This window comes from Fistularia commersonii, chromosome 2 (assembly GCF_037954325.1).
Source record: "Fistularia commersonii isolate RoL2024-O1a breed Wild chromosome 2, RoL_Fcom_v1.0, whole genome shotgun sequence".
Lineage (NCBI taxonomy): Eukaryota > Metazoa > Chordata > Actinopteri > Syngnathiformes > Fistulariidae > Fistularia > Fistularia commersonii.
In genome coordinates, this window is record NC_141285.1 from 18,287,679 (window position 1) to 18,300,786 (window position 13,108).

Consider the following 13,108-nt stretch of genomic DNA (forward strand, 5'->3'; position numbering starts at 1 on the left):
GGACAAAAAAGGGGGGATTTTGCATGGTTCAAAGGTAGCAAATCCCACAATACACGTCCCACTTTATCGACGCAGCCCATCAACTGAAAATGGAGAAGACTACACATGGCAGAATTTATTCATTCATTGAACTGAATAAGCTGATCTGCTTCACTGCCACAAGATCTAGCTGTGGAACTATGGAAAACCAGTATTAGATGTGGATAAATATCTTAACACATATTTGTAACATCAGAAAAAACAAATGTATATATCCATGTTATTTTTTTAAATCATACTCCTCTATGCATTCTCACTGAACTTCAGTGCATCTGGCCTTGTCAGTCAGTGCAATATAGTCATTTTAATGATTTAGACGTGATAATTGGCATGATCTAGTGTTTTTTTCTACTTAACGTTTAAAGGGATACCTCAACATTTTTGTTGGATAATAATCTTCCTGGGTAGTTTAGGATAATGTATAATAACTGTATAATAATGCAATGATGTCATATACGTGTAGTGCAAATTTGCTTTTTTCCTGCAAATAGAAAACCAACCTACCATCACTTCGTATAAATGAAAACAAAAACTACAAAGCTGTTTTTGGTTAACTACAGAGATTGGATTTCTATATTTTCTTTCTGAATTATTTTTCCTTGGTGTGTGATCATTGTATATGAGGTCATGTTTTTTTTAGAAATGTATGTAGTTTTCTTTTTTAAACCTGGAATGGTAAAATGTAACACAACACACTCCCTATATTTATAATCGCGAAAGCATGCTGTTTTTCACCGCATGCAGCAGTTCTTATCATTGACCAATGAATTTCAAAGATGGCGTTTAAGTGACATTATTATTTAGAAGCTAATCACCATGGTAACTGCTAAACTCAGTGTAATCCTATCAACCGGCTGAGATCAGCTAATTAGACTGCTTGTCCTGTGTCACGGTGTTCCACTAATGTGCATTTATGTTAAACAAAATTCATAAGCACAACTGTATTTAATAGAAATATGAGTCATTTGAAAATAATCTTTGGCTTCAATTCCAAAAGGTGTATCTGACCAAACTGTAAGATACATGGGAAAATCTGAGATGTTTTTCACTCTTACCTTTGTTCAGTATGTTGGCAGCGTGTCAACTCACATGTCACTTATCAAACTAAATCACCAGCCATTTACAGAGTTGAACCCCTATGTCGCAGTATTATTTTTACACAACACTCCGATTCTATCTTTAGGCCCATGCTTGTCATTCATGAATATGGGGATGAAGCAGTATTTCCTAAGCCTACAAGATGTCCAAAATAAATTCATACATATTTAACAGACTGGATTATCCCACTGCCCTTTTTTTTACTGGTCTTGTTTTTAAAGTCTGTAAAAGGGGTTACTAGGCCTACTGCTACGCTCCTTTTCAAAGTAAAAAGACGAGAGGATATTAGTGAACCTGAACATGTGTTCCTGTTTCTTTCACCAATCCATTTCAAAGCCCCTTTTCTTGTATCAAAAAGCTCTGACGGCTTATTACAGCAGAATTCCCGCTGCTTGGTGCGCCTTATTGTTCACTTGGATGCTGCACAGTAGGAATATAGATGATCAAAACCTTGAGATATTGTTGACACCGCTGTAACTTCTGTATTGAACATTTCTTGCTTAATGCATTTGAATCCAACAACACTCATATACAGTTATTCAACCTCTCTATAGTTAATGACTTTTGGGGGGGGAGGGGGGTGCGGGGGTGACAATTTCTTTCAGCGTCAAACATCTGAGTGCAGGGTGTGTTCTTCCCCTGAGCACAGCCGGGGAAACAATGTGTTGTAATGGCCATAATTCCCAATCTCTGCAGGATCACCTTGATAAACACCTGAACGTCACCTGAACCCCGATGGTATCGTTCTGAAGAATCCCTATCCTGTAAACTACAAGGGGAATTCTAATTTGGATTCTTTTTTGGCTTATTTTTTCAAACTTGAGCCATCTATCTGCTAAGTCAGCTAATCAATATAACCTGTGCGTGTGTCAGAGAGGGGGGGGGACTCTGCAGCTTTCAGTTTAAGTCCAGTGTGTCTGGTCATTCTAAGTGGGTGGGGGGGGCTGACTCGAATGAGTGGCTCCATCCATGATTACGCGCACCGGGCGCACTGCGTCAAAAGACCCCACGCAGGGTTTTTTTGTTATTGTTGTTCTTGCGTGCAGTTTGACGCGTAGTTGGAGGCTACTCACGCTGCTGTTCTGTCCGGACCAGTGTACCATGGCCTGGTTGTGGGCCGTGTCTCCGATGAGGGCGAATGTCGAACTCGTCAACTCAAACTCCACCTGGTCTGTGAACGCCGCTTCCCTTGCGCCCTCGGTTCCGAAGTCCGGGAAAGTCTGCGCGCTGCGCGCACTTCTTCGCCAACCGACCACATGTTCGCGGTCTTCTTTGACGGTCACCTCTTCCCTCAGGCGGTTCCCCCCGGTTCGTCCGCGATCGGTGGTGCTTTTGGTGGAGTTAGTGCCGTCAGAAAGCGGATGGCAAAGTTTTGACGCGCCGTCGACGAGACAACTTGTACCGTTCCTTGAATGTTGTCGCGTTGTGGAGGAACTTTCTTCGCTCGTGTTAAATTCCGCAACGTCATTACCGGTTCCCGGTTTGGCCCCGGGTGACCCTTCGGTATATCCAGATGATGGTTCTCCAAACTTGGCCAAATCCTGCGCCGGGAGGTCCCCTTGAGAAGGTCCGGTATAAGACAGACGGCAGGAGGGTACACACATCACCTCCGCCTCCGATCCGCCCGGGATGGAAGTTAACGCGAAGAGACAAATCCACTCCGAGAAACCCAAGACGAGATGCCGGGCGAGACGCGTTTCCAGCACGATGCGAATTGCCGGTCGCCACGCGTGCTTCACAAAACGCGGCATCTCATCCGGAGCGGCTGTTCGTGTCAGTCAGAAATCCGTGGACGCGCTGCGGGGAGGAAACGCGTCGCGCGGTCAAGTGTTCCCCCAAGTACTGATGCAAAGTAAGGACGCATCAGAGGAGGAGCTGGAGGCTGAATCCTGCACAAGGAGGGAGAGCTGCTCATATACACCCCCCCACACACACTCCACCACCCCACCCCCTCCTCTGCATCCTCATATCAACCTGGGTTTGCCAAAGCACCTCATTGCATGTGCACTGAATACAGGTAAAGTTATGTGTGTGAGTGTGTGTGCAGACATGTGATCTCTTATGGGACTGGAGCTGATCAGACACTATGCAGTCTGTTCCGGTATTAAGTAATTTCTCATTAAGAAAAAAAGGATCCAGAAAAGCCTTCCCCGGGGAAAATCCTGCAAAATATTAGCCGCCTGCTGGCGGTCTTTTGGTTTTGAAAATGTTTGGTGACAGGTGATGTATGCGGGATGCGATTGAGCTCTGCCTTTCCATTAGCGCCGGTCTTTGTAATCAATTAGCAGGATTGTCTGTGTTCACTGTCAATTATCATGCAGGTAATGACTCTGCCTGGCGAACACCTTGGAAATTGTTGCACCGGTTTGCACTCATGCGCCATCCGTTTCACCAGCCAAAAAAATATAATACCCCCCCCAGACCACCACCACCACAACCCAAAACAAAGAAAAAATAAGCTTGCTTTTGTGTACCTTACACCAAGAATTGCTTTTGTCTGGGGAAAAAAAAATGAGAAAGATTGTTGTAATATTTTGTTTATTTACAACAACCTTTACTGGTCTATGCTTGTGTGTGTGTGTGTGTGTGTGTGTGTGTGTGTGTGTGTGTGTGTGTGTGTGTGAGTGTTTATGTTTGTCACACTGCCATAGAAATAATTGAGAATCCATTATTACCATGCAGTGTGGCTACACCGGAATATATTGTTATATTTCTTTGTACTTTGGGCTTTGTTCCAGGCAGGTAATGGTAAACCATTAGGAGAACTAGAGCCTTTCCAAACGCTGTGATTAGATTCTATTCCTGGACAACATTTAGTCAATAAGATGAGGATGCCGTTGACTAGTGACTGATGCCGGAGAGACTCCTGCATTGAGCTGTGTTGCCCCCCATCACTCTGAGCTGCGACGTGATCCTGTTCCACATACGGGTCAACTACACAGAGATGCCTTTCATTGGCAGCCATTAGTGATGCAGTGAGCAAGAGCTGTCTCAATCTGTTTCAGTTAGCCCCCACCAGACAAGGGAAACCAGTCTATAATGCAGATTGATGGCTAACTTAGAATTTCAATCATTGAGAACATTGGCTAAAAACCTCAAGTCTTGACTGTAATGCAAACCTAAACCCCCATTCAATTATTAGAATGCAGATGAATGTGCACAGAAAGTAATGTGGCAACAAAAACATTTTTTTTTTCATATTCTCTACTTGCTCTGGCTTTGTCAAGGAAACATCTGCAATGATACCGAAGAGTGGTCATAATGGATTTTTCTATGACTTGTCTGTTTTATTTAGACACGGATGGTTGAACACATGCCGCAGTTTGAGAATGATTTGTTTGGACTTGACTTTGCTTTTAATGTTTTAGAGATTAGAAAGATTACATTCTGTCATAAGTTAGTTATCATCATTATCATCGTGTCTACAGATCACTTTCTTGATTGGCCTGTGACTGATATTTCTGAGCATAGAGAATAGAATAAATGACGGCATCGTCAAATTACTTTTAGAAATTCAAAACAGAATATATTAGATAGGAGCGGTGAACAAACCCTATAAGAAGCTGAACATAGAAATTCCAATTGGTTTTTTATGATCGTAATTAAAATAGAGCCGATAGATAATGTATGAATGAATTAGTATAAACTAACTGATTCATTCATTATGTATGCCACCTATCCTGTAGTAAGGGGCACTGGGACCTGTCCCATTGAGCGAGAAGCGTGTTCACCTTAGACCGGTCGCCAGTCAATGGCAGCGCCTCATCTAGACACATACAACTGCTCACTCTCTCATTCACGTGTCCGGGCAATTTTATATGCTTTAGGCCTGTCGGAGGAAACCGGAGAACCGCGAGGAAACTCACGCAGAACCTGCAGACTCCCCACAGAATGAGTGCTGTTGGAATCTAACCTTCTTGCTGTTAGGCGATAGGGTGAACAATCCCACCATTTTTCCACTGTAGAAAATCCAATTGTTTTTATTCTGTCATAATTTTTGGATTAAAGTAAATGCAATTAAGTTTATATTTTTTTAAATTTGTATTTAACCCATCACATGATCAGCCGCTTCACTCCATTTCTGTGTTCACTTCTCTCAGAGGCTTCAGTCGGGGAGTGAAATTCACTAAATTATGTAAAATACAAGAGCAGATTACAATTTCCATCCAACATCTGTTTCGGATTTTAATAAATGTTTTTATGAGGATCAAGAATTTTGTTAGGTGCTTTGAAGCACCGGCTACATCTTCCCTAGATCCCTTTGTTAAAGTGTTCAATAGATAGTTTTGTTTGTTTGTTTTGCAGATTGCTGCAGCACTTTCAAATGCTAGAGTAGCATTTTAACCCCCAATCATGGCATTTTCCCCAAAACTGACCATCAGTCTTGGAGTCTAAACCTAAGCCATCTAAATTTGTGTGAAATCCAAGTAGCAGGGCTGTGAGCTGGAAACTGCAGTGTCAGACTCTGCGACAAGCTAAGTTTGGGGGCTGACACCGTCTTATGGTACTTGTACTTTTAGTTGTTTTGCTTTTTTTTTCTCCATAGAGTGTCTGGAATAAGTAACATACTATATATAACTTGTATAGAACTTGTTAAGTCCCCAACAATAGATGAGATGTCCTTATAAATACATGCTGACACACTGTTGTTTGATTGTTTGATTATAGCTCTTGGCAGCTCTGGTCGTTACCATGACTCAGCCCAAGGGCGGCACCTCTTTAAGGTAATGACCCAACTTAAACTGAAAATATATTCCCATTTTATTCATGTAGTTTTTCAATCATACGTTCTGATGACTCCGATTTAACAGATTAAATTTATGTATTCATCAGCCCTAGCTTCAAGTTATATTTGTTTTGTGTGGGAGTTTTTATTTTAATTTCATTTCCAAGGTCACAATTGACGTTGCCATTATCACTCAATCATTATCACTCAATAATAGCAACCTAGCTTTCTAAACTGGATGGCATAACAGATTAACACTGTGGCTATACAGTCAAATCTTGGTTTTAGGGTGCAGTGTTGTGACTTTGACTTGACTCAAAGAATTTATCATGTACTATAGCCTTTGTTAGGTCTGAAACTGATGCTTTCATATCCAACTTCTCATATCCTTACACAGAATATTGTCCCTCCAACAGGTTTTGGGAAGTGCAATATGCTTTTCTAATTAGCGATTTGAATTTAAATATGTTTTTAAGATGCATGCATCAATATCATGTGTGTTCAAATCAAATTTATTCTATGGTCATTTATCATATGGAACAAACCGCTCTAAAAGATTTTCACAGTGACTAATTTACTAGATATTTTACATATATTATTAGGAAAATACTGATATCCAATTGTGGGTTTTTATTTTATTTTTTTTGTCTCTCAAATTTCAGTATTGGAGTCACTCCCAAAAATCTGTATCAGCTTGGCACTATTTCAAACCTATCTAAACATCGCATTACCATAAAGAATATGAGCCCATCCAGAAAAAGGAGGAGGAATAAGTTGGTGTCGGGATGTGCAGAGTGTGCATTTAAGATCAAGTATGCAATGTGGATATTTTTACTTGTTCTAAATTTCCATTGGTAAAGTGATTTCAGGACTGATGTAGAAGGCCCGAGGCACATTTGTGTGCACAACATGGCCGCTGAGTGGAATCATTGTCTTTCGGCAGACAAGATTGCTGCTTCGCCGCTTGTCACACGGATTGAATACAAACGGTGTGGTGCTGCCTTCGCTCACTTTTGTGCAAGAGGCAGATAGTGTGAAAAATGCAAGGGTAACCAAAACACAGCTTTTTAGTGCTGTTCAGTTGTTTTGTTCAATTTTTAATGAAAAAGTATTCAAAGGAAGAAGAATATAATTTTCTTTATTTTTCAAAATTAGACCTTTTCAACTCTCAGGTCTGATTCACTTTCAAATTTGCTCTGATTATTGTGAGTCCTGTAACTATAAAGAAAGACCATTCGCTCTCAGGACATTAGTCATACACGGTACATTGTGCTCTTCGTGAAAAGTAATGTCTGCATTGTGGCTCAGCACGGCCTAATGTCTACCACAGACACCACACTTTGATGCTGTAATGCTTTTCAGAATTAATCTTTGCTTCTCTTAAAAAAGGAGACTTAATGAGCATAAACATTCTGCACACAACGTGTGACATTTCATGCAGATGTGCTAATGAACCATATGTGTAAAGTTAGGCTTTGAGATACCATAGCTCATTTTAATTATGGACACCTTTGACATCCAGTTCAATTAATTATGAACATACTTCTGGGATAGAAGCACCATTTCTCCTCACAATTTCATGTATATTATGAAGAGATTATTTCAAATACAATATTGCCCTCAGACCCCAGTGAGATCGCCCTAGCAGCATCCACTTGATACTGGAATCCCCAGGTTGCAACTCTGAATATGTGTGTCACGGTTTTAGTCATATTAAACCACTGAAAAACATCCAAGGCCATTACTGGCAGGTTTTGCCTGTAAAATAGATATTAATATCAGCGTATTGGTTTGACGAATCCCTCTCTGAGAGCAAAACAACTATTAAAATCATGCATTTTGTAATCTTCTCTTGTCGGTAAGTGGTCAGAGACAGCATATACGGCTTATATTTATTCTTTTTAAAGGTTATAACTAGGCTTTTCAGTGAAATGTGTAAGTCAAGTAATGAATTTAATCAGGTTGGAAGCTTCAAACGTTGTATTGTAATAGGTTTACGGTTCATATATGTTTCCAAATAGTTTAACACAGTGTTAATTCTTCTACTAGTTTCTAAAAAAATCACCTTACAATGCAACCCAAGCATGTCATCCGCGATGCAACCCAGAATCATCCAGTGTTAAAAGGTCTGGCTGGAATTTGACCTGCGTCCAAGTGTCAGCCCTCAACTGCCAATTCTTGGCTCTGTCCAGTGGCGACCTATCTGACTTCAGCATTGTTGTTACTTTTCTCCAGCATTGGCAGAAGTGATTGAGGTCTTTTACAAGCTGTTGCTGCTCATTGACTTTAGATCCTTGCTTTGATGACTAGCACCTTTTATTGGACCTGTGCATGGCGCCTCATGCTCCCTGTCATTCTGTCCTGGTGGATCCTTTGTAGGACTTTCTACACTATAAACTGTTTTTGGATGTGTTCTGCTCGGTAAGAAAAATACAAAACTGTCTATCCAGCATGAATGACTATCTTTTCAAATAAATATTTGTATTGCAAGCTGTAACAAAAGTTAGTAGTCATTGTTCCTTCTTCGCAATATTTATTATTCACAGCATAACCGCTGCCAATATGAAATATTATATTCATGTCGGTCAACACTGCCACCAAATTCTGTGACGTCACTCCAATTTTTATTAACTATGCTATATTCCAAACACACACTTGGAGAGTTTTATATATCTTTGCTTACTTTTTCTTTTCCTTTCGGCTATTCCCTGCAGGGGTTGCCACAGCGAATCAACCTCCTCCAACTAACCCTATTCTCTGTATCCCCTACTCTCACACCAAATAACTTAATGTTCTGTCACTACATCCAGAAATCTTCTCTTTAGTCTTCCTCAAGGCCTCTGCCTGGCAGTTCCATCCTCAGCATCCTTCTACCAAAGTATTCAGTACCCCTCATATATACATGACCAAACCCTCTCAGTCTGGTCTCTCTGATTTTATCTCCAAAGCACCTAATATGTGCTGTCCCTCTGATGGACGCATTTCTGTTCCTATCCAGCCACATCTCTCCCAAATATATTCATATATATGTGTGTGTGTGTGTGTGTGTGTGTGTGTGTGTGTGTGTGTGTGTGTGTGTGTGTGTGTGTGTGTGTGTGTGTGTGTGTGTGTGTGTGTGTATAGATATATAGATATATAGATATATAGATATATAGATATGACTCATGGTTTGTGTAAAAGTGTAGACATTATAGAGTGAAAGAATCCGCACTTGAGCTGACCATCTTCTCAAACGCTATTGCATCAGTCTGTGATTGGAGGTACCAGGAGGAAAACGGTTGGAGTGATCATTATCCAGTATGGTGTAAGATAAATATTTCATCATCACTGACCGCTGAGAATACGGGGTGGGAAATGAGCTTTTGAGAAAGCAAATCAGGAGACATTCCTGGGGGGAAGTGACGGGCTACTTAGTCAGTTGAACGGGCTGATGGATGTCGCATCACTTGACAGAAGAATAAAGAAAGACAGCAACAGCTGCATTAAAATCACTTCCAAAAATTATGACCAAGGCAAAGGAAAAAATGGAGGCCCTGGTGGAATGATAAGTGTATAGAGGCAGTGAAAGATAGAAATAATACTTTTAAATTCCTCAAAAAGACTTGGAATTTTTAACGTGATCCAATATAAGCAAGATCATGTGGCAGCACAGCAGACAATGCACACAGAAGGCAGAGTAAAGAGAAAGGAAGCAGAAAGTGCTGTGACTGAATTAGATGCACATCATCACACAAGTCTGTGAGGTTTAGGAAATGACAAAGGGTGGATTGGGATGGGAGTAGATTGAGCAATCTTGTGGTTCTCAATGGAGGAGAAAACATTAATGAATAAGGAAAAGACTTAGTAAATTGGAGAAAAGTTTTTAAGAAACACAGCTCCAACATTTTAACTGAGGAAGGAAAGGGAGCAAAAGAGTAATAAGGCTGAAAACGGGGAGATATGGAGGGGAAATGGCCGTAGCAACTGTGTTAATAATGACGAAATGACAGATAATAAATAATAAATACAATGAATTATGCAATAGCGTGATCAAACATCTAAGTGAAGGAAGCCAGGAGAGGCTGCTACTGCTTTCTTGTGAAAAAGTCCGGGAAGTGGCACGAATGTAAGGGTTCTGAAAGTAGGCAAAAATCATTCAAAGAAGGAGGCTGGAAGAAGACAACAGGAGGCCTGAAAATTATGGGCCAACTGCCTTGGGCTAAAACATTTGTAAATCAATTGTGAATAAGAGATTAAAACACTCTTTGGAATAAAAAAGAGATATAGAAAGATCCAGTATTGGAACCAGCAATTTAGATCCAGATACAGTATGTGTCGGGTGGATAAAATCTGCGAAGTCCAAGTAAACGGAGTCCATAGTTTTGGTGTTCTTTGATGGGAAGGAAGTTTATGACATTAAATGGAAGGGGGAGATTCAAGTGAATTCAAAAGAATTATGTCAAGTTGGCTTGTGACTTTTATGGATGGACTACTGTGGTTATGATCATCAGGACCACATAAAAAATAATACTACTCATGGGGAAGAGTCAGTCCTATGCTATTTCCATTGGAATATATAAATATACACATAAGTGTAAGAGTAGGATGAAAGTGTGAAATAAGTGGGTTATAGCCGTCGCCTCTCGGAGGCAAGAAGAAGCCACTCAGATGAGAGGTAAAACATCTTCAAGGGGAGAAACTCCAGTTGCAACAAGAGTTGATGACAGTTGTTGGATATGGGGTAACACAATGCAGGATGCATCTAAACGAGTGGAGAAGGTGGGAACAAAGGTAGGATTCAACTATTTGGTTTAAAGTCAAGACCGTCTACAGTACAACTGTATACTGTAGACCATCGTATTTTAAATTTGTAACTGATGAATGAAGAATGTGGTGAGAATTTGAAACCCCTGGAAGATAGGAGAAGAGAGCTTGTATTGTCTTTGAGGTAGTCAATAATTAAATCAAAAATAGACTATGTGAGTGTAGTGTATGCATCTGTAGCAAAATCTGCAGGGAAGATCTGAAGTCAGCCCTTAAGGTAACTGTCCCTGTAAACATTGGCCTCATTTTTTAAGTGGTTTCACACAACAAGACCTGTTATCTGAAGGACAGGTACAGTTATAATCTATTTTCATTTAAAGCCCAATGCTGTAGTGCTAAAACATTATGCATACACTTGTAATAATCAATTATAGATGTCCTCATGAAAAATGCCAGTTGAAACCACTCAGTACACCATCTGTCTATGAAGGCATCCCGGTTTTTGTCCAAAATAGAATGTGTCAACTTGGCAGTTAGTCAAGTCAATACACCAAATACAAATTCTAATGGACAAAAACAAAAACCACGGAAAATACTTTCAAAAGTAAGTTTAGAAATGGTTCAGCACTGATTTAAGTGTAATTCATTAGGTAAATTGAAAGGGCAATGTTACCCAAGATTAAGCAGAGCCCCAAGACTTCCCCCCAATTAAAAATATGGATTATCGGAGATTAAAACCACATCAAACAATGACGCGCACAATTGAATTATCAATACAACTCCAGTGCTGCCTTAAAGTCCTAAGATTTGCTGAGATAGATGTCTTTGTCTTTGTCATTGTCTTTGTCTTCGGTGGCATATCCCCCCAGAAGCCCCCAGTTCCACTCTTTGTCGCAGCCACTACTTTGACGTTCCTTTTCTGCTGGCAGATGAAGAAAGACAATGACTACCATCATAGATACCCTTGGTTAGTCCATTTGCCACCATTTACCCCCATTGCCCATCGTCGAGAGCCTAATTGTGTTATTTTTGTTGGTGTCAAAACAACAGACCGAGGCTTAATTGTCTCACCAAAAAGGTACAAACCACAGTACTGTTGCTAAGAGTTTGGTATGCACCTCCAAGCTCACTGTGTCCTCCTGGCTCCACTTTATGCTTTGTCCTTCAAGCTACCTGCATTTTACATTTGTTGCTCAGTTCTCTGATTGCAGCCTAAGTGCATTTGTCTTTTCAGGGCAAGCTTGGGAACACATATGCAAGTAATCAAACAAAAAATCAACTACCTGTGTGATATATATATTTATATAACACTAGTTACTACAACACACTGTAATGACATAGTCATTTAAATCAATAAAACAGCGAAACAACATTAGATCCTATGCAAGATAACATCAACATTGCACCTGTCATTTATACTTGCTTTAGATATTAAATATATTCTTTTCTGCAAGTATGTTTTCTCTGATTTTTTTGTATTTTCAGATGCCTCTCAGGGTCTGGGAACGATGAAAAAACTTAATTTTTGCAATATTGTTTTACAGATGTGTGCACTCTGATCGTGGTTCACATGCTATTCCAACAGAGGCTGACAACCAAAGTGCTTTGTGTTCCACCATTAAAGCAAAGGGACCAATATTAATGCATTCTGGGAATTATCTACACCTAAAGTGAACATCAGTGCCAACTTTAAAAGAGATACTTTAAAAGTTACACTAGAACTTGTCGAATTTCTCTCAAAAGTCAACAAAATATCAGGGTTTCTTGTGCTTTATGAGAACCTGATAAGCTGACCTGCGACATCCTTGACATTAAAAACAATAATAAAGATTGCTACAGTCAGTCTGTCAGTTCTCCCTGCCAGACATCATCTTGTACTCCTGTCTCTTGTTGCGTTATTATATTTTAATTTTTATTTTTACCTGTGTCTACTTTTTATGTCATTTTTCGGATCATTTCTGCCATTTTTTGGTCTGACCATTTAGCATTGCATTCAGGTCCATTTGCATTGATACATGTGACAGCCTACTTGATTTTTGTGGCAATACAGCAAGTGAGAAATCACAGGATTTTACATTTTAATTAGAGAGCACTAGGAATCCTGTTTGCTGGATTTTATTACCTTTGGGTCGAGCCAGCCCAGCTGTTTCATCCTGCTTCCTATCTTTATGCTGCGCTAAGCAATATGGCTGCGGGTAGCAGTTTGTGACCTCAAATTTTTGATTATTACTTTAAAATGCCCCATTGATAGCATGTGAGCCTTGGCATCAATATACTTTTTCATGCTTCTCATCTCATTTAAGTTCCTTCATGTAATTAGTCAGTTACAGACACTTGTGAGAAAAAGATGGCAATTTACGTGATTGAACAGCCACAGAGGTCCTTTAGAACACAGATTGCGAGATTCAACTACTAGACAGCTACCACTAATGAGGTCAGCATAGTCGCCCCTTGCTAGTCCAAAGGCCATGGCAAAGTTAAAAACACTGAACATTCCAAAAT

The 13,108-nt window shown here is 40.1% G+C and overlaps 1 protein-coding gene across 1 annotated transcript in view; it reads right to left on the minus strand.

The window, feature by feature from the left end:
• The window catches only part of LOC147236613 (VPS10 domain-containing receptor SorCS1-like), a 45,932-nt gene extending 42,967 nt beyond the window's left edge, over positions 1-2,965 (minus strand). The window contains exon 1 of the mRNA XM_086171549.1: positions 2,211-2,965. Coding sequence (XP_086027675.1) covers positions 2,211-2,888 — 678 coding nt within the window. The 5' untranslated portion in view covers positions 2,889-2,965. The remainder of the gene's footprint in view (positions 1-2,210) is intronic.
• Positions 2,966-13,108: the final 10,143 nt, after the last annotated feature.